This window comes from Astatotilapia calliptera, chromosome 10, assembly GCF_900246225.1.
Source record: "Astatotilapia calliptera chromosome 10, fAstCal1.2, whole genome shotgun sequence".
Classification (NCBI taxonomy): domain Eukaryota; kingdom Metazoa; phylum Chordata; class Actinopteri; order Cichliformes; family Cichlidae; genus Astatotilapia; species Astatotilapia calliptera.
In genome coordinates this window covers 19,895,767-19,917,506 of record NC_039311.1, presented here as the reverse complement: position 1 = coordinate 19,917,506, position 21,740 = coordinate 19,895,767, and the positions used below count along the sequence as shown (strand labels likewise).

Here is a 21,740-nt window from a genome sequence, read left to right as displayed (position 1 = left end):
CATGACCGGTTATGCCTACTTCTCTGTTCTTGGACAAGCTTTGAAGACACGATATCTGAAGATGATTCAAAGTGTTGATTTTTCACTGCACTTTAAATATGAGGCCCAAGGAGATGTCAGTGCAAGTGAGGGACATCATCATTAGGGTCAACCCCCCCCCCCCCCCCCCCCCCCCACCCAAAAAATAAAAATAAAGCAATCAGAGAGGCGGCAAAAACCTGGTACATTCTTAAAAACCATGAATTCACCAGCTTGGCAACAACAAAACACCCGAAAGAACATTGAAGATTAGTAAACAGAATTATAGACAGAATTATAATGATTATAATCATATCCATGGTTAAGAAAAACTTCAGAATCTAAATGTGTTAACAACACTTAGGTGTTGGACATAGGTGCATCACTGTCAAGGTCTATAATCAAGCGATGGCTTCATGAATGGAAATATAGAGTTTTTGCAAAAAGGTGCAAACCACTGGTTACACTCAAAAACAGGAAGGCCGCATTAGACTGTGTCAGAAAAAGAGCCTGCACAGTTATGAAACAAATATTTCGACAGGTGAAACCGAGATGGTAAATGGCCTGTATTTATATAGCGCTTTACTAGTCCCTAAGGGCTTTACATATCCAGTCATCCACCCATTCACACACTGGTGCTGGCAAGCTACATTGTAGCCACAGCCACCCTGGGGCGCACTGACAGAGGCGAGGCTGCCGGACACTGGCGCCACCGGGCCCTCTGACCACCACCAGTAGGCAACGGGTGAAGTGTCTTGCCCAAGGACACAACGACCGAGACTATCCAAGCCGGGGCTCGAACCGGCAACCTTCCGATTACAAGGCGAACTCCCAACTCTTGAGCCACGATCGCCTGGCTACCAATGGAATCAGGTCACTAGTGTTTAGTGATGATGTAACTGCAGATAGAAGTAGTAGTATGAATTCTAAAGTGCACAAAGCTATACTTTCTCTATACTCTCTCAGATTGCAGATCTGACTTCCCAGTGCAAATGATCCATAGCATACTGCAAGAGCCACCCAAGAGTTTCTCAATGCAAAGAAATGGGAAATTCCTCAACAGTGAAGTCAGTCACCAATGAAGTATATCCTATATATACACAGCATCCCAGCTGTTTTGTGGCTACATCGATGTAGTTAAACGAGCAGGCTGGGGCCGCTGGTTAGCTTGGCATAAAGTGATGCCCCCACAATCCCACAACTTGGCATCAAATAAGAGAGAAAAGTGATTTTCTTTAGGGTTATTGGTGTGCTGTTTTTCTTTTTCTTTGTTTGTATTCTTTTTTACTTTTGTTTCTGCTCTTAATGCTAAGGTAAGCTATCCAACTTCTGTTCACATGCAAATCACATGTCAGAAAATAAGTGCAGTTGTCAAGCCGTGCATTCCTTTGTAAACCATAAATCAAACATGCAGCTTGTCTGGGTGCTTTTTTTGTATTTTTCTTTCTCCTTACACTTGACCAATTACAGATAATCTGACACCACGCAGAGCAATTTTGAAAGCAGTCACAATACAGTAGGGGAAAAAACTGCCTTGTTGAAGCAGCAGCAGCAATGCTATTACAAACATGACCAATAAAAAAACAAAATGTTTAGTAGGTAATAAGGAGGGTGTGTGGATGGAGAAACTGCCCAAACTAAATCATCTGCAAATATTGGACAGCTCTAACATTTATGGTCTTCAGTGCGTAGCTTCTGAGAAAAGCAGATTATTGAAGCAGAAACAGATAAAGGAGAAAACTGGGAAGTAATAGGAGCTATTTAAATGATTTGAGCACATTAACGGGCTGCATTGCACATCTTAAACCGATGTGTACCAGCACAGAAACAACACGGGCAGAATATTGCTTTGGTACAAACACTGAATCTGTGCCTCTTCAAGTCCTCGGGAATAACAGAGGCCACTCGTTCATAGCTGTTTCTCTAGGGGTGATTAGCAATGTTCAAGTAGTGGCTCCATCAAGAATCTCAATGATGAGTCATGTTGTCAGGTAATTTAAAAATTGACCAGGAAGTGTGAAGAAGAAAAAAATAAGTTCACTGCGAGCAATCATCAGCTGCAAAGGTTACAAGACTCACAGGAGCACAAACAATCAAGTATATTTTGACCAATTATTCAAAACATAACAGAGTAATATAATTGTTTACTGAACAATCACCGCTCCGAGGTGCTGTTTTCTTGGCACTGCGGCAGCTAATACGCTTGTCAATAGATGCCTGAACACTTGATGAGCTGTTTTGTTGAACTAAATTACTCTTGCATGTCTCTCACCCCCCCACCACCCCGTCCTCTGCAGATGCACTTCATGTAGGGGATGATGTTGTAACCATGGCAGCAAAGCTGGGAGAGAGAAGGCGAGAGGAAAGAGACAGAGAGAAAGAGTCGGCAGCGAACGCAAATCCAGAACCAAAATCCAGCGCAGGGGAAAGAAAGAAGAGGGCAGAGAGGAAGAAAAAGGGGAGGGGAGAGGACGAAGGAGAGAGGAGGACCAGAGGATGGATAGAAGATGAAACGCTGATGTCAGTTTCCATGTCACCTGACCCTCTAATCTCCTCTCCTCTCTCCATGTGGCTACTGATCTCTCTGTCTTTGAATCTATAGTGCTGGGGCACCAGAGGCTCTGCATTAGTCCCATTCATCCTCTGCTTGATTTGCCAGTTCAAATGGCAATTACGACCTGTGATGACACTATGAGGACTGACAGCTCGTTGGAAGTGCAGAAGCTCTTTTGCCATTTCCCCCCCGCCCCTCACCCCATCATACTGATAATTTCCTGTATAAAGGCTTACCCGCATCTCTCTCCATCCCTCAGCTGAATCAAACTTGGAGGACACGCGTCTCTTTCTCTGATTGGATCGTTTGCTGGCACTTTACTCTATGTGACCTTTGCCAAGGGTGTATTTCTGTGTAGGTGATTTTTAGCATCTTGTTCCGATTGGTTCCCGGTAACGTGTCATCCATCCGTCACCTGATGTCAGAAGTTATTGATTTGAATGCGTGCGTGTGTGTTCGTGTGTCTGCGCGTGCGTGCGTGCGTTCCTTTTTCTACATTTCAGCGTGCTGCATCCACGTATCCATTTGAGTCTTTTTATGAGCTCCATTTGTTCTTAATTGCCAATTTCACAGAGAGAATCGGGCGTAAAACAATTGGCACGCTTGTGTGATTGTGGATGGACGTGGAGCTGTGCAGGGTGTGCTACAGCGTGTGTTTCTCTTTTGGTACCTGATGTCATTAATGTGTTGCCAGGTACCAACATGTTACTGCACTGGAATTAACTGATGAAAGCACTGAGCCAGACCCAGGCATCACATTTGGATGTAAACAAACCTCCGCTACTTGGGGACGTGATGTACACACTGTGTTTCGTTTCGTTTTTTGGGGGGTTTTGCCCTCTTCTACAGGCGTGCAATATCATGCAATCTCATTATACACCCATTTGTAGCCCGGTTAGAAGCCTTTTTCTGCTGTAGTGTCAGAGTTCCTGTATGTCCACATGAGATTTCTGTACAAAATACTGTTGATTTTTTTTTTCTCGTTTTCTAAGCTGTTCTGATAACAACTGAACTGCTCTAAAAGTTGTGAAAAATGCACTGAGAGCCACACAGGAGGTGAGTTGACATTAGGTGAATTTCAATCTAGCAATCAGTAATGGTCGAACTCCCAGCTGTATGATATCCTCCCTGTCCTGAGCATTTGTCCTGTCCAAAATTAATCTCCTGTCAAGTCCTTATCACCCCCACCCTACCCACCCCAAAAGATAATAAAATTTAAAAAAAAAATGGATGAGGATAGAAGTCTCACCTCCACTGGGAGGATTTAAAGAGAGCCACTGAGAAGCGAGTTATTAATGTAGAGTGGAACGTTTATGGACAGGACAGCTAAAGGTCAGTCTGGAGCATCAAGTGAACGACAGCAGTGGAAAGCAGCTGAGCGTAATGTCTGTCGATCGCGGCCCGAGCAAAGCCCGCAGCGACGGCGCGCAGATTAATTCGGACAGCCAGAGACAGGGAGGCTCTAATGAGACATTAAATGTTAATGTGGATTTTCTAGGAGATCCAAGGTCGAGTTAGACTCACAGTCAGATGATATATATAAAAATATATATAGCACAAACCTTCAAAGAGGGGACAATGCTCTGCTGCACAAAAACCTAAAATCATTGCTGGGATGTACAGTCGAAAGGGGCAATAATCAATTGGGTATGAAGTCGTTTTTTTTATTGGTTGTGTCCGTTCTATGTACATGTACTGTATGTGTGTTTGTGTGCACATGCCTTCCCATAGAGATAAACAGGGTCATGTTCCTCGGTTAGAGGTTACACATCTCTATCGAGCTGGTAGCTTGTACTAACTTAGCAATGAGTGTTTTTGTGACCGTGTCTGTACAACATCACATCATTTTAAGGTGGCTCTAGGTTCACTCATCTGCTGCAAAACGCAAAAAACGGGGGGGGGGAAGAAACCCCCGAGTCATCAGATGTGGAATCAGTCAAAGTGAGTCTGAAGCAAACTTCTCCAAAGAGCTGGAAGTGCACATGCTGGTGATTTCTAACAAAAAAAAAAGAAAAAGAATCGCAACTGTAACTGCTGGCTATGTAAAAACCAGTCTCACCGCAGCTACAACTTTACTACCAGCAGAGAGAGATTTGTGCTAGGAATCACCGGGCAGGCAGATGTTCTCTTTGAGGTTTCACTTTTGAATGAACATAAATGTAAGAGGTCAGCTGAGATTTGGGTATTTCCTTCGGGAAAATGTCGCGCCATTACTCCTTGTTGCAGTTATTTGTCGTTCTCCGTCAGATGAATGAGCTTTTCATTGTGCACTTCACTCCCACCAACAGAGCTCGATCCATCCTGGGCCAACCTCTGACTGTTACTGTGTCCTCTGTATATAGGTAATGCTGTTCATGTGTTTTTAGACGTGCTCTCTCTCTCTGTAAAGTGATCGAAGCCCCATTGGATGACGTACTGTACGTGGGACAATTTATTGCTGTATCTGTGTTTGAATGGTTGTACTTTGAAGGTGTCATCATCCAGCGATGGGCGGGGTGGGTTAGGGTTGATGTTTGTGATGTTTGTGTCCATCTGGAGGAGTAAGGGTGGGGTCGGGAGGGCTGGGGTTTATGGGGGTAAACTATCACAACTGGTCTATACCAAGAGTGTCTTCATCAAGGAAGTGGACAGGACAGGGTCTGTCCTCTTCAAAACAGGAACATTTTTTGCACCAAAGTCATCATCAAAGCGCAGCTTCTTCTTATTCAAAGTCACTACGGATGGATGATATCAGAACTCAAAGGAATTTTTTCGTTCTTTTACTTTTAGAGACAAAGAAACTGTCTTTTTTTTGCATGATTAAGTGTCGTCTTTTTATTGGCTTGTGTGCCCGGTAAAAGCATGACCATTGTGTGAACTCTCACTTACCGGTGTGTTTGGAAAACGTTAAGGAAATTTCTCCATGAGATTTTTTACTTACCTCTTGACATGAACACTCATTGACATTCATAAATCAACTGTTTTACAATGTAGGGGTCCGTAACTGTTTGAAGGCTGCCTCGCATGCAGAAATGCAACTTGCAAGTAACCCATCAAACTTCAAACACAGTTACCATATCTGCATCTCTGTAAAACATCATGGATGTCAATGTCGATTATCACCTAGCTAGCTAGACATTGCAGTCTTGTAAAATCGCTCTTTATTAAAGCGTTGCTATTTTCAATAAGTGTGTTTGAATGCTTGCTCCTTTTTCATACTATGCCAGCAGCATCATGAGAGGTCGTGATTGAAAGTCCAAGTACTGTAATACGTGTTTGGTCTGGTCCACATCGTGTGGTGTTCTTTATGTGTTTGCCCAGTCTCGTCCTGCCTGTTGTCATAAACTAGACTTATCAGTTCTTAATCATACCCTAAAGCACAGACCGGTTTCCTCTTAAGCCAGTCTTAAGTCCATGAGATGCTTCAAGTGTGTTTTGAACAATTTTGGAAAACTAGGACCAGAAATGTACAGATGTGGGGGTTGGGATTTGAGATCAATGGCATCATTTTCAGCCCAACTGTGTTAGTGCAGATGGGTAAATTAAGAATCTGTAGCATTACCCACATCTCTTGGTCATGTCTTTTTTTCCCCTTCTAAGAATAGTTCATTAATATTATATTCTTCCTCACATTCCCTCTACCTCGCTATGGTAGATTAAGGGACACAGCATGAAGCCTTTGAGCCAAACTAATTGTAGTATTTTATCTGTGGTGGGACTTTCTAAAGCCCAATGAAATAAGATTTGAAAGGCAAAGCTTTAGGAGAAAATTATTTGCCGTCACATCTTACCTTTCCATACAATACAATAAAAAGAACCTCCACTTTCAGTGTACACATTTACCTACACTAATGGTGCACAATGGATGTAGAAGGTTAACACAATGTTTCAAAAGTGGATGCTTATATTAAACATGGGTTTCATAAAAATGAAGTGAGTGGCCAAGTCCCCCCACCTCTCTTAGATTGGAATAGTCACACAGACAATATCCATGCAATAATTGCAAGAAAATTCTTTTTTTTTTTTCTGAAACTGGAATGTTTATTGAACCTTCTGACAATTTTTTAAAAATCAATTTGCATTTGAGTTGGTATAATTTCTACTATGTCCATAATTTCTGTCCAATTTATTGCGCCATTTCATTCAGCTTTTTCAGGAAAAAAAACAAAACACACGGATTCAGAAGTCACAAAAACCCATGTATCAAATAGGCATTATAGGGTTAATCTGGTCACCGCAGGAACAGCCAAATTGCTGTTCAAACCATCTGTTTGGAAAGGACAGCCAATCAGAATAAGACAGCTTTAAAAGGAAATGAGCTAAAAAGGTTTGTTTTAGACCCAGGATGGACAGAGGCTTGAACTGAACTGCGAATTGTGCTAAGCTACCCTAGAAAAGAATGAATATACAGAAATGAAAAATAAACACTATAGGTCACCTCTAAAGAGTATGTTTAACAATGCCCAGAATGGAAAAGTCCCCAATTAAATTATTTACTGACTGCACACTCAACAGGAAACAAGTGTTTGTATTCATTAGTGAAGCTACTTCATAAACTAATCTGGCTGATGGAGGCATTTATTACCAGAGTAGAAACTGCTGCATATCCATACCATTATTCCAATGAATGGTGCATGATGTCTCTGCAGTTTCACCTTCACTGTTCCACCTTTGCCCATTTACGTACACAGGCCTACTCCTCATGTTACCTCAGTATATTAGTGTATACTGCTTTCACTACACCCATGCAGTACTGTAGTGTCCATTTGTAAACTTAATTGCTGTTGAGGGCATGAAACTCAGTGAGTATCCATGAAAAGGTCTTGTTTGCAGGTGGAAGTCCGATACCTTCAACTACTTCTTTTGTATATTAAAAACGACTCAATTATCAGGTTTGGATTGTTATCAGAGTATTGGTTTTTATTTGAAAAAGCATAGATTGATGTTTTTGGAAAAAAACTGAATAAAATGTCATCTGATGCTGAGCCCTGAAAGTTTAAATGGCAAAACCCACCAAGCTTTCTGCATCTTCAAATATTCACACAGAGATTGTTTCATTCAGTTGAAATTCATTTTATTGATAATTAAACATTTGAAAGAACATAGGACAAAATGTAATTTAAAACAACATGGTCGCATCCGTGTTCATCGTCATTCATACAAGTTGAATGCGGCATCAAAAATCGTTTTCAGATGGGGGGAGTCGAGCGTTGAACCAGCAACCGATCCTGAGCCAGGTTATTCAACTCTGAAGTGGAGGCCCTACCACTGTGCTCTTACGCAAGGCACTTAACCCCCGAAGAGGCCGCAGGGGCGCTTTTAGAAAAACTAAGACAACCCATCGATCTAAATGTCCCCGACTCTGGCTGTGGTGCTCTTCGGTGATAGGCTGAAACAGGACGTACTTACAACAACATGCCTGCTGCAGAGTGTGTTCAGATTTAGACTAAAGGGGGCACAGATGTCCTTAAAAACTTGTGTGAGAGTGGTCACATTAGGAGCAGGAATGTATGAGCAGAGAAAACTTGAGGGGAGGAGGGAGGGGAAATGTAAGGATTTGAACAGGAAAATAAAAATAAAAAATAAATAAAAATCTCCCATTTAAAAAAAAGAAGAAAAAAAAAAAAAGAAAAGAAAAGAAAAAAAAACCCCAAAACCCCAAACAAACATTAATAAGAAGAGAAAAAAGATGGGTGAGTTGTTTCAAAAAATAAAAAAAATTCCAAAATCCGGACAAATCTGAATCCCTGAAGGCAAGTGAGATGTAAGAAGTATGGACACAGGAGCATCTGTACGGCGTGTGTGTGCTGGTGAGTGTGTAGGCGTGTTTCGGGGAGGGGTCTGAGTGTGTGGTCTGAGTGTTTACCTTAGTGGGGAGACCCCCCATCGTCCACAGCAGTTTCAGGCCTAACGCTGCTTTTTTCCCCCATTCCACGCTACAGCTGCGTGTGCCGTACGTCCAGGGCAAGGGCTCAGTTTGGCTCCCTCCCACTCTAGCTGCAATAATCAGCAAGAGGAAGAAGGTGGCTGGAGCAGCAGCAACAACAAGGCAAGCAACTAACAGTTCACATGGAGAAGGTGGAATAATGTGGAAATGTAGAGAGGCTATGTGTCACTGAAAAATAATCGCAGCACTATCAGTTCACGTGCTGAATGAGAAGTAATGCGAGTAGCTAATGTGTGGTACAATCACATCGGAGCAACTATTGAGAGTCATGAAATGCAAGAAGAATCAGGTGTGCATTAGTATTATTTGCACTGCATCGCACGTGTTGTCTGTTATAAATTATATGAACTAACCCAGTTATAAGGTGAAAGTTGTCTAGGTGTGATTTGGATGCTGAGAAAGCCTGTGTGTGCTTCTGGTGAGATCAGAAGAGAAAAGGAAAGGTCTTCGTGCCTTCTCACTTCTGCCCGGGAAAAATCAGTGGCCTCTACAAAATCCAAAACGACTTTCGTATCACCATCAGCACTGAGAACATCACCTGAAGTCTGCTCAGCTTAAAACCCTTCGATACACACACACACACACACACACACAGTTGCTTTCTCTTTTTACTTCACTCGCCAATGCCACTACAACTCACCATCACTCACTACATGCTACAGCACAACTGTAATCCCTCCCTGCCATACAAACGGCTGCCTCTTTTTACGAGTCTGGTACAACTGAACTGTCCAACTACACCAGGTCTCCAACTGTTTAGAAAGAAATACAATCACTATGTTTTTATTAACAGTCAATATTCCTACCAAATGTTGGTTGGCATCTTTTTAAATATTTACATTTGTACCAAATTGTAGATTTTCTTTCCGTCTAAATCACAACTATCCATGAGACCAAAGGTGTGACAGAAGCTGATGAGACTTCCAAAAAAAAAAAAAAAAAAAAAAAAAAAAAGGAAACTAATGGAAGATGTCAAAAAATAAAAAAATAAAGAGGAAAGAAAAATTAAAAGTTGAATTTTAATTGCTCAAATTCTATTAGCTCCATTGGCCATGCATCGCTTGCTGACATTCCTCCTGGCTCTTATAAATTCACATATATACAAAACCAACAAAAAAAAACCCCAAAACTATTGAACAACTGAATGTTGCTTATAATCAGAGAAAGATGTGGATGCATTGAACACAAAACAAGAACTAAGTGTGAATAACTACTAAATTACGTGAAGACTGTTCTGACATTTAAAGGCAAAACCGACCTTTAAAGCAAAAACTGACAGGACATATTCAGTTCCTGAGGTTGGAACATATTTTTGTTTGCACAGACCTCAAGATTTACAGAAAGCCAAGAGGGGAAGAAAAGTAAGGTAAATTATAATCATCTACCTCAACTGAAATCATGCACTCTTGTGGGTCTACTCTGCTTTAATCGATACTGCCCAAAATAGCAAAACTATGAAACATCAAGCAGGTTATTCACACACTGCTTATATCCATCAAAAACCAGTCCAACTCTTGTATGTTAGGAGGATGGTCTAGAAATTTACCTCAAAGTCACTCCTCTCACCCTGCAAATGAGTAAGCTCAGGAAATGTTTTCATGTGAACAGCCCCCATTCTTTAATTTTTTTAAGACTACACCGTCAGCTAAAACCCCTTTCAGACACAGCAATCTCACTAGGTCTACCTAGTAAGACTTACATATTTCTTTTAATATGGTGCATGTCTGGATGCATGCTGTCACATGTGCGTCAAAAACAATAATCAAGTGTATGTGTTTGCTTTATTCAGTCCAGAAGACAGGATGATGTCTCTGAGCTTGTGTGGGAGAAGCTGCTCAGTCAGCAGCCCACACACTCAAAAGCAGAGAAACCCTGCTGGTACTGACGATGAAGGAGAGAACAAATGTTCTCAAGTGAAACTACATCTACAGAGTGATGCTTACAATGCCCAATGACACCAGTGAGATAGGTCTTTTGGATATATTGAAAGCTGTTTGTGTGCCTGAACGAAGCCGTGAGAAGAATTCATGTATAATCCAAGTGCTGTCTATCTACAAGACTGATGTTTTCTATCCCATGTCTGAAAGGGGCTTAAGTGAAACCAGCCTGATACATTATTTGAGATGCCATCTGGTCAATTTAACAACACAATTTCAATCTGTACGAGATCAAATTTCCTCAGTAAATGAAACAATCAATTTGATTAACCACTCAAACTTCCTTTTACCTCATCTCTGCTTTCCATCTTCAAACACCATATTACATGTAGAGGTTGTGCGTCTGATCAAAACAGGTTTATTGTTACGAAAGCATCGCTACAAATGACTTCAGACTAAGCCTCGTTACATACTCTACAAAAGCCACAACAAATATGCAAGCACAACTGTTTGTACTTTGTTATTGTTGGAGATGTGCTGAGTCAACTTTGTGTTCTTCATAGCAGACTGCAGTTTGAGGTGCTGTCTAACTGAACAACATTATACAAAGAGATGTTTCTTCAACACCCTGACAGATATACAAAAGGGGACAAAATTATAGAAACAATTAGTATAAAGCAATACAGCTCAACAGCACATTAAATTGCAGCCAACCCAAAGTTGGCCGTCATGAATGAACATCATGGGCCTGTAGAGAAATTAGTGTTTTATAAAAACAATAACAAAGCCATACAGTCCCAGTTGGACAGGATATGTTTCCATGGATAAAACCGGTTTATAATTTACTTATCTGTACTTTGTATTTTTGTCTGCAATATACGATGAGTTGCCAGACTGCACATTTCATGCAGCAACAATCTTTTATGTAGAGTACATAAAATGGCTTCGCCTGACACCGAACAGAAAGCTCTTCTGAAGTGACGAAAACCCACCTTCTGAGTCCAACCTTGTTTGAGGCAAAATTTAAGCTTTAACATTCAACAAGGAACCAGCTGTGCCTCTATATCACATCTAACAGGAACTATTAATGCTTAACAGCACTCCAGTATCAGCTGCCTCCCTCATCTCCACTACTCCAGAGACCTTGCTAGCTCATAATCATCCACTTAACTGAGTAATCATCCATTGAGAGACTAGTTGGTCAAGATGGAGAAACAGGGGAGAATCACAACCTTGCCCACTCTCTTGTTTTTCGCCTTTAAACTGTCCCTTATGTATGCTCGCTGACGTACACACACACACACAAACACATACACGCGCACACACACAATCACACATCTGCCATGTGTAAAGGAGCGTGTGGGAGGGGGGTGGGACTATCGATAAGGGGGTTCTGGCGTGTGGTAAGGGTAATCGTGGCGCGGGGGCATGGGTTGCCCGTGTGCGGGTGTCTGCTCATACGGTGTGGAGGTGGAGTAGCTTCCCGCTCCGTAAGCTCCCGATGAATCATATGCTCCCGGTGCCCCGTAGCCTCCAGATGTGTCATAGCCCGCTGAGGCGTCGTAGCTTCCAGAGGAGGCATCGTAGCTCCCGGATGAAGCGTCGTAGCTCCCCGATGAGGCGTCATAACTTCCCGAAGTGTCGTACGTTCCTGGTGCTGCATAGGAATCCGATGCGGCATATGTCGGGAGTGCTGTATATGTCCCTGGTGGTGCAGGGGTTGTGGTGGAAGCAGGTGCCTGTGTGGTTGCCGGTGGAGGCGGAGGTGGTGGTGGAGGATTGGTGTAGGCATACTGGAGGTACTGGTACTGTTGCTGGTACTGTTGATACTGTTGGTACTGATGCATTTGTTGGTAGTATTCTGTATATGACCTTGAGTCAAAATTAGAGTTGAAGAAAAGGTAAGAAATAAGCAGGAAAAAAAAGGCACACAAATCTCAATAATATGACCATGTTATATTATCATAAACTGGTTTAAGCTTAATTTTCTTCTATCACTATCTGCTCTTTAAATGTTATGTGTACCTCGCAACAGGATCCGCTCCTTCAGGAGTTGTGGTGGTGGTGGCAGCGACGGGGTCTTCAGGTGCTCCAGGTGGTGTTGGAAGCAGGGCACGTCGTTTGGGGCGTATCTGAGCAAATGAACCCGGAACAGGGTCAGGGAGGAGAGGAGCTCGATTTCCTCGTATTGGGCTGCGGTCCCGCTCATTATCTGAAGGTGCTGCCTTTCTCCCTGCCTGCTGCTCTGCCAGAACCTTGAGTCATAAAAAAACAAAAAAAAACAAAAAAACAACACAGATAAGATGACCGTTTCTGAAACACAATAATAGACACACAAGCACACAAGACATTTTTACTCCAAAGTTAACAGACCTTCTGTCCCTCCTGAAAGAACTTGGCTCTCGCTGCTTCGAAAAGTGTTGTTGGATCTGGTACAGTCTGGGGCTCCACCTCTTCCTCAACTGCGGCCGCTGCAGAATTGTGATTTGCCAGCTCATGAAACACCTGGTCAGCTACAGATCCATACACTTGGCTGGCAAGAGCTCCATATATGACTCCATCTGCACCTTTAGAACTGGTGATCCCTTTCAGAGCAGCGTAGGTGGGGTCAAAGGATGTGGTGTTGTAGAAAGAGTTATGGACACTTTGTTGAACCTGCAACAAAAGAAAATTCTTAAATCTAGTCCGTCTAAACTCTATGGTGCAATATAGGGAGTTCAAATTAAAGTTCATAAAAGGCTTGACTGACAATAAAGTTTCCTAAAAAGTTGTGATATTCATTACTTTGAAAAACAAAGAGCAGAAGGCTTTCAAATGGCAGTGGACATCCTGGTGGAGAATATACTTACTTGTATGGGTAATCCAGCTGCAGCAGCTGCAGCTGCAGCAAGCACAGCTGCTTGACTCTGATGATGCTCTAGTGACGGAGGCGGTCGTGGAAGAAGACCCTCTCTGCCACCTGCTGAAAACATGATTACAACATAAGCTGCATTTCATTTCTTGGAAAACAAATTGCCCTTTCATCATCACCTGCTGTTACAGCACCTGTGGGGTTAGCTGAATTTCCAGCTGTCATAATCTGGTTTATCAGAGGTTGGGCTTTGGACAGCTCTACAGCCAACTGACGCCCCTTGAACATGGTCCCATTGAGTGCCTCAATAGCCGCCAAGGCTTCCTCCTTCCTCTCCATATGCACGAATGCATAGCCGACATTTGAGCATAACCTTGCTGTAGTTTACAGGAAAGAGAAAGGTCAACATTAGTCTGAGGCTGATTTTTACAATGAAATGTGTGCATCCCATATTTTATGTCACATCAACTTGAAAGATTGGACCACGATGCAAACCAGAAAAGTCACTTGCTCAGAGTTTAAAGTCCCCAAATCTGTTCTTATTCAAACCAGCTCAAGTTAATTAAATCCTGATGCAAATTTCTCTCACACACAATCTTTACAGATTACAAGGCTTTATACGTTACCTTTGACTTTATCACAGTCTAAAACTCTTCCGAAGGTTGAGAACAGCCCATGCAAGTCATCTGCTGAACATGTAGCGCTGAGGTTCCCCACAAACACTTTAGTGGAGTTGGGTGGGCGTGCTCGTGACTCTTCGACTACCAGGGGTCTGCCCCGGTACTCTTTGCCATCAAGATGTCGTATCGCCCTGTTAACGTAAGAACAGCTAAATCATAAACACATTCAAAACCACAGATGAGACTATCAGTAATAACATTTAACTGCAATATACGGTCACTGCCTACTTCCCTAAGCACACCTATTCAAAGGCTCATTAATGCAAATATCCAATCAGCTAGTCACATGGCAACAACTCAAGGCATTTACATATGTAGTCTTGGTGAAAACTACCTGCTGAGGTTCAAACTGAACATCAGAATGAGTAAGAACGGCAATTTCACTTTGAATATGGAACACCAACTTCCTGCTATCCAAGACCAGGAAACTGGTGCTACAATTTGCACAGGCTCGCCAAAATTGGACAATAGAAGACTGGACAACAACTGCCTGGTCTCATGATTAAGTCAACATTCATATGGTAAATATTTATTCTGAATGTGACCATCAGTTCACTGTACTTAAATGTCCTTCAGTCACTAGATCTTGACCCAAAATAGCACCTTTGGGATGTGCTGGAAGAGCAGACTCACATTATAGGTGTGCAGGCAGGACAAATCTGCAATGACCAGATGATTTCACATCAATATGAACCAAAATCTTTGATGAGACCCTGTTGAATCTATGCCATGAAGAATTAATGGAGTTCTTTATGGAAGAGATCAAATACCAGCATAACAAATACTGCTGCAGCCTTTCCTTGTTTTACTAACTGCACTTTAATAGGAAGTAAACAGCTACTGTAATTAGTCAGACCACAACAGTGTTTGGTGAGAGAATGGTCCTGTTCCTGTTTTCTTTTTAGTATCTTAGTTTTTCAGATACTGCAGCCTGTTGCTTCTTTCATACCTTTATAAACTTTGTTACTTTTATTGTTTGACCTAGGTCTTCCAATTTCTAATAATAATGAAAGAGACAATTCTTGTATCTGAACTGTTTGTCTCCACTCAGACATTTTTTTAAGGTGTCTGCAAACTGTAAACTATTGCATGTGTTTTAGGCTTCTACTGTATTAGACTAGTATTAAGCAGGTAAGTGAAGCTAAGCAAATGGTCAAATTAAGCTTCTATGCATGGATCTTGGGATTTATAATTAGTCATTACTTTTATAATTAGTCATTACTTTTAAACAGTCAAAGCACTGGAAAGGTCAAATATGTATATACTTGTTACTTTTAACCTTTAATTTATATTGTATAACTCATTGATATGATTGTTGTACTGTAACAAATATGTAGCTCCCAGAGTGGACTCATTTCTGTGAGTTGTTTTAACACTATAACAAAAACATCATTTATTTACAATGCAGATAGTGCTTACCAACTGTATCGTTTAAGAGGTTCAGAATATGTACTACAATACCAAAAAATCAAACTGAAAGAGAATGACATGTCATGTAGACTAAATCTGACTAAACTCTCAAACATTAAAACTAAAGACATTTCAACTTGTTTCAATTTATTTAACTAAAGTCTAGTTTATGACATGTTGTTTTTTTGTTTTTTTTTAAACGTTTAGTTTTACTTAAGTATAACAACCTTGATGATAAAATAAATGAACGTTTCTGGTTTTGGAATAGATAGATTCTATCTATCATATGATGTTCCTAACTCACAATAGGATTTTGAAGGCCACTGTGCACATTAGTGCAACTGGTCAGAACAAAGTTAAGTAAAGAGACACAGAGCAATGCATGGCAGATGTCTGTGCAATACTCTATTTAAGAGTCTGCTGATAAGCCATAATTATTTTGGGGGTTAGCTTTACTTTACTACACATACTGAACATCACTAATACAAATGTTGCATTTCTGACGCATGTTTAAAAACGACAAAGCTGGACTACTTTAAATGACTAAATACAATGAACTCAGTCTGCTCTTATACTTTGAGAAAAGAATGTATGTTTTCATGTAAACTACATGACTCCTTTTGACATGATTTCCGAGATGTACAACAACATTTAGGAAAGCAAAACACTAATTATATCTAATAACAGTGATGGCCAGTGTATCAATTATACCTGTCTGCTGCCCCCTCTCCCTTCAGGGTAACGAAAGCATACTGTCTCAGCAACGAGCAGGTGTTGATCTCTCCATATGGACCAAAGAGCTTGTTCAGTTCTTCGTGCGTAGCATCTATAGGAAGGTTCCCTACAAACAACTTCACGTTCTCACCGCTCATCTCTGTAAAAACCAGGCATCTGCAAGAGAACAAACATGACGCGGGGAACATACGGTCATTTGTGATTTGAGCAACGGTAACAGGCTAGCTAGACGATTAGTAGATCTCAACAGGAAATTTGCTGTCTTGAAAAAATCTCGAAAGGCCTATCAAAGCTGATTGATCCCCCCCCCCCCCCACACACACACACACACACACACACACACACACACACACACACACAATCTGGCGTTATTACCAGGCGGGGTTTTTTTTTTATAGCTATTTGCGTATTCGCCGGATTGCCACTTGGCAGTCGCCGCAGCGACGCCAGGAGGTATTATTAGCTAAGCTAATAAAACCGTTAAGTTGGGCGGCGAAAATGCCTCCAGATTAAAGTGTGTAAAATGCCTAGGTTAGCCGCAGAATGGCAAAAGACGAAAAATAGCTACATGTAACTGTTTATATAGCATACTATAAGCACCGTTACACGACCAGCAGCACGCTAAAACTCCAGACACTCCTGGCCATCTTGTTGAGCATTAGCTAATGTTAGCTACACCAGCTAACGCTAACGTAGAGGGTTTTATCTGAGTGGTAGCAAACGTCTACCAAAGCTAAAGCCAGGTCTCTGTTACCAGTTATCGTAAAAAAATAACTAAGCCCGTCTAGTTTTCATATTTGAACAAAAATTTTGAATTATGCCAGCAAAGTACACAGAAGCCTTACCCAACGCGGTCCTGGAGCTGTCGTATTTAAACCTCACATCCGTATCCGGTTTCCTGAGGCAGGGTTGCACACATGGAGGGCGCAGTTTCACCAAGACGGTCACTTTACTGGCAAGCCACTATTTTACTTGCATATCTTCGCGCTAATGTGCTAAAGTAGACTGTAGCACTAACAAAATGGATGAACGGAGGCTATGGGTTCTGTAACTACAGGACTTTAAACCAATTAACCCCTGTTTAACTGCTCTTCTAAAACGACTTGTTACTATTATCTGTACTAAAAAGTAATACAAAAATAAGACATAACTCAAGTCTTATGTGGATCTAGAACACGTGAGTCTGACGTCATGATGACTTGACTTGACTCCAGGTGAGATCAGGTGGGTTAGGAGGAGGAGCAAAAGAAGGCATCTTCAGATCGGAGAGCACGCGTCATGACAGGCCAGAGTGAAAGAGAAGTAAACTTCCTATCGTAGTAAAAAAAAAAAAAAAAAAAGCTGGTGGAAGAACACGAAGCATGCCATCATAAAGTGGATCCGGAGGTGAAAAAGGAAGGAGAAGAATCGGAGCAGAGAGGTAGTAAAACAGTTTGAGTTGGTTGTTTAAAAATAAGATGAGCGTGCTGTGACACACAATTACATGACTGTAGCGCTAGAAGCCTGCGTGCAGCGCAGTTTGCGGAGGAAATGTGCAAGTTTTAGAGGAATGTACTTCGTGCGGGTCCAGACAAGTTGACATGTATAGGCTGCGGTCAGATTCAGCCCATTGATGCGTTCGTATTAAGAAAGATAAGTGTGTCAGTTTGACATTTGCTCCTTTTTTACTTAACATCTAATGACTGTTGTGACGTTTGTGTTTGCTGTCGGTGTGTCTGTAATTTAAAGATCTTCACCATAGGTTGCTATTTTATTTAAGCTCTGTCTGAGCTGCTGTGCTTTACCAAGTCTGGACTTGCCGGTCCAATCCAGTCAGATTTATGGTACAAGTGTGTGTCTGTTTGTGTGCAGCAGTCTCACCCGTCTTTCTGTCATTACTGGGATCCAGAAGGATGCCATAACCACGTGTAGCATTATGAGACTGCATGGAGATTTGGAGCACATTAACTATGTTGTTGTATGCATATGTGTTTAGATGGCACAGCAAGAAGAACCCCTGTACGATTTCCCAGAGCCCACCCAAGTATCGGAGCACAAGCTGAGGGGTCAGGGTTCCCTGAAAAACATCAGTGTACTGGATCGTCTCCTGCTTACAGTGCCCGTCTGGCTTCAGCTATCAATCAACCCAGCCACAGCACTGCACATACTGCAGAGGGAACCTCCCGGGGTCTGAGACACAGACATAACACACATCCACATTTCCTCTCCTACCTTTTCTTATGCACTCCCAGTTGCGTTCAGTAATCACTTGTGTTGTCTTGCAGACGTTCCTGGTGCGAAAGTCTCGCACGTCCCAAAGAAACGTGCTCTGTGTGCGTTTGACAGATGACAGCGTGCCATCGTTTGTTCAGCAGTTTGGTATCAGAGAGGAGCAAGGCAGTAAGAGCATTACCTCAACACTTGGTAGTCTTTGGAAGAGTCCACTCACATTTTAGGAAAGCATCTTAACGTTTAATAGAGTGCTGTGAAAAAGTTATTTAGCTTCTTCCTTATTTCTTTTATTCTTGTTGCATATGTGCCATACTTATGTTAGATCATCGAGCAAATGTTAATATTAGACAAAGTAAATACAAAATGCAGTTTTTGATGAGATAATTTCATTAATTAAGGCATCAAAGATGGGAAGGAAGTGTTTGGATTCAGCCATATTAGAGTTTTCAAGTTTGAATGGTCTGCCATCGTATGACATTTTTGCCCAGTCACTTTCTTATTGATGAATCATGAACACTGAGGCAAGTGACGCCTGCAGGTCTGTAGATGTTGTTCTTTTGTGACCTCTTGGATGAGTCGTCGATGTGCTCTTGGAGTAATTTTAGTCAGCTGGCCACTCCTGGGAAGGTTCACCACTGTTTACTCCATATGTGGATAATGGCTCTCACTGTGGTTTGGTGGAGTCTCAAAGCACCAAACAAAGTCGCTGATAGAAGTCAGTGACTTTGTTTCTCAGCTTTTCTTGAGTGTCTTTATATCATGGCATGATCTGTTGCTTTTTGAGATCTTTCAGCCCACATCACTTTGTCAGACAGGTTCGATTTAATTTATTTCCTGATCCAGCAGGTCGGGCAGTAATCATGCCTGGGAGTGGCTTGTAACATTGAGCAAAAAAAAAAGTGGTTAATCACAGTTAATTTCTCATTTAACAAGGAGAAGCAACAACACCGTACTCGTGTGCTGGATATAAATGTAAATCTGCATTTTCTTTAATTATATTCTTTTGGCTAGGTATTATATACACCATTTGCTTGTTTTTACTTTATTATTTATTGCAACAAATAAAAATTAAAAAATACACGCACACAGACCATGACTCACAGCAATTCTATGAGTCTTATTTAACCTAGCTTTAAAATCTTTTCATTCTGAAGATGCTGTAATTAAATATCAGACAGCTTTAAATCTACAACTACACACTATCATTTCTGTACTATTACACAGTACTTACACATAAATACTAGAATTCAGATAAAAGCAAAGATGCCTTTCATTGTCTTCTTTTAAAGTAAAACTCCAGGCCAAAGACCCAATATTCTACTCAATAATTCCTCAGATAAGCTGTATTATTAATACCAGCCAGCGTTCCCTCGCACTAAACATCCCTGACATTTGAATTTTCTTCATCCGCAGCTCTGTCTCTGGAGACTTCAGCCATCAGCTTTCCAGACCTTCCAAGACTAATTTCCTTTTACTGTGTTAGCAGGTAAAATGTTGCCTTCCTCATTCTCAGTTTCCTTAGTGGTTCTTTGGTATAATTTTGATTCTTTAACCTTGCTCAAGTCCTATTACGTTGTCATCACTTCTTCATCTTTTTCCACGTGAATCCATTCCAATATCTGTTTATGTGCAAGAACTAATGCAGATCTTTTTAATCTCTGCGGCGCATGTTTCTTTTCAGAGATGTGCTACCATTCCCTCTGGAGCTTCCTGACGCAATAGCGAGGGCATCATCGCACAAAGAGCTCGAGTCTATCTCACACATGGGAATAGGTTGGTCATTTCATTTTTTTCCCCCAATAGAAGATTTTGTAAGCATGCTCAACTTCAAATACTTTGATCTTCCAGGATTTATTTAAGCACATCATTAATTATGTCTCAGCCGCAGGTTAGCAAGCAGCCACTGGGGGAAGTTTGTGTGTAGGTGCATCTTTTCTGTCCTCTGCTTACTTAATTCTTTTATGTATAAAATGTGAATTTAATAAAAAATAAATAAATCAATAGTAAATTACTGTCACAATGATGTTGAATTTATGCAGCTTATAAAATGTAAACTTTACTCAATAAATCACTGTTCGCATTAGAATCACAGTAAAATTTGGTTATGATGAACTTATTAAAATAACCAAAACATTTTTTTGTTGTGTAGAGTTTTGGAATTCCCACCTAAATGTCCGTGGGCCACGGGAGACACCTAAGCCCCGAAAAGCTAAGGAGAAGAAACGAGATGTTGCAACCTCCGCCCTGCCTAAGTCTGCACTGCAGTCAAGCTCTCCAGCTCCGTCTGACTCAGCTCCACAGCCAGACTCAGACAACCAGCATAAATCTGCACCTGACTCAGATGCTGCCGCCCAGAAATCGTCTCTAAATTCCACCTTGTTCCACGAGTTTTGCCCGATCACCACGCGTAGTCCCTTAGAGCTGGACTGTGGCTCTGGGCTGGGCGCTCTCTGTTTCATCAACCCTCTTTTCCTGCAGTCTCAGAGCACTTTATCCAGACGGCGCATGTTCAAGCACAGCCTCAAAGTCCGGGTTTCAACAGAGACATCGACCATGCTGTCGCCCCCGCTTGCTCCACCACCTCCGCCACCTTTAATGCCAAAAACCAAGGGGAGGTGTAAAGCCCAGAAGAGCGGACAGGAAACACTCGAGCTGAGAAAAGGCCAAACTGCTCAAGACGGCCATACCCAGCCGGTGACGCAAAACGATCCCAGCGGTGGTCAACCGCAGCCTTCATCAGCAATTCCTCAGATCCAGCCAGGGATGCAGGAGCAGCAGATGGAAGCACGCCAAAGTAAAGAGGGAGTGAAAGAAGAGGAGGCTACTGCCCAGCCACCAGCAATAAAGGAGCATCTCCCAGCTGACTCAGACTACATGAAACCCTGTCCAATAATCAGTTTCCCCAATTGTGCCTCACTGTCGTCTAAGCCACCTCCTCTTTTCCCCAAAATTTTTCAATCCCTCTCTCCTCGTGACTCTCCCAGTGCTTCTCCCTCTCTTTCCCCTTATCAGTCCCCATCTGTATCTCCCAAGATGCACATTTCTCTCTCCCCTAATGACTCACCCAGCCTTTCTCCCTCCCATTCGCCTTATCAGTCCCCATCTCTTTCTCCTAAGGTCCCCTACTCTCTCTCTCCCTTCATCTCCCAACCCTTCTCTCCGTTGATAGAGCTGGCCAGCGATACATACTCCACTCCTTCAACACCGGATCAGTTGAGATCAGACAGTGAAGCTGAAGAGAAGGAGGAAGCACAAGTGATCGAAAACAAGGATGGAGAATACAAAGATCAGCACAAAGATGGAAAAGGTTGACTTGGTGTTACAAACGAATGCTGCTTCTGTAAACGATAGGGAGAGCTGCAGTACTGAAGAAACAGCAGAAACTCCTGATTAGGGCTGGGTATCGTCACTGATGTTTAGAATCGATTCGATCCACGATTCGATTCAATTCAATTCAATTCGAATCTGGGAAATTTTG

At 41.9% G+C, this 21,740-nt stretch overlaps 3 protein-coding genes across 11 annotated transcripts in view; 2 read left to right on the top strand and 1 right to left on the bottom strand.

Annotated features, from left to right (window-relative positions):
- LOC113030110 (phosphatidylinositol-binding clathrin assembly protein-like) overlaps positions 1-7,448 on the top strand; it is a 29,530-nt gene extending 22,082 nt beyond the window's left edge. For all 6 annotated transcript variants that reach the window (XM_026181242.1, XM_026181240.1, XM_026181243.1 and 3 more), the window contains one exon: positions 2,316-7,448. In XM_026181242.1, coding sequence (XP_026037027.1) covers positions 2,316-2,330 — 15 coding nt within the window. In that variant the 3' untranslated portion in view covers positions 2,331-7,448. The remainder of the gene's footprint in view (positions 1-2,315) is intronic.
- Positions 7,449-8,231: 783 nt separating this feature from the next.
- On the bottom strand, positions 8,232-16,960 carry rbm14a (RNA binding motif protein 14a). Of its 4 annotated transcripts, XM_026182002.1 has the most exons (9): positions 16,897-16,960; positions 16,028-16,207; positions 13,853-14,037; positions 13,421-13,603; positions 13,225-13,337; positions 12,749-13,030; positions 12,401-12,630; positions 11,837-12,247; positions 8,232-8,548 (listed from the first exon to the last, which is right to left on the bottom strand). In XM_026182002.1, the coding sequence occupies exons 2-9, from the start codon at positions 16,186-16,188 to the stop codon at positions 8,545-8,547; spliced, it is 1,569 nt and encodes a 522-aa protein (XP_026037787.1). In that variant the 5' UTR covers positions 16,189-16,207; positions 16,897-16,960; the 3' UTR covers positions 8,232-8,544. The 4 variants fall into 4 exon arrangements, with proteins under 4 accessions (XP_026037787.1, XP_026037784.1, XP_026037786.1 ...); XM_026181999.1 differs by lacking the exon at positions 8,232-8,548 and having other exon boundaries at positions 9,479-12,247; XM_026182001.1 differs by lacking the exon at positions 8,232-8,548 and having other exon boundaries at positions 9,479-12,247; positions 13,225-13,334.
- A 437-nt stretch (positions 16,961-17,397) lies between these two features.
- On the top strand, positions 17,398-21,697 carry LOC113030496 (ras and Rab interactor 1-like). The gene is made up of 6 exons (XM_026182003.1): positions 17,398-17,471; positions 18,027-18,218; positions 18,316-18,430; positions 19,676-19,748; positions 19,944-20,035; positions 20,412-21,697. The coding sequence occupies exons 2-6, from the start codon at positions 18,027-18,029 to the stop codon at positions 21,572-21,574; spliced, it is 1,635 nt and encodes a 544-aa protein (XP_026037788.1). The 5' UTR covers positions 17,398-17,471; the 3' UTR covers positions 21,575-21,697.
- The last annotated feature ends 43 nt before the right edge of the window (positions 21,698-21,740 follow it).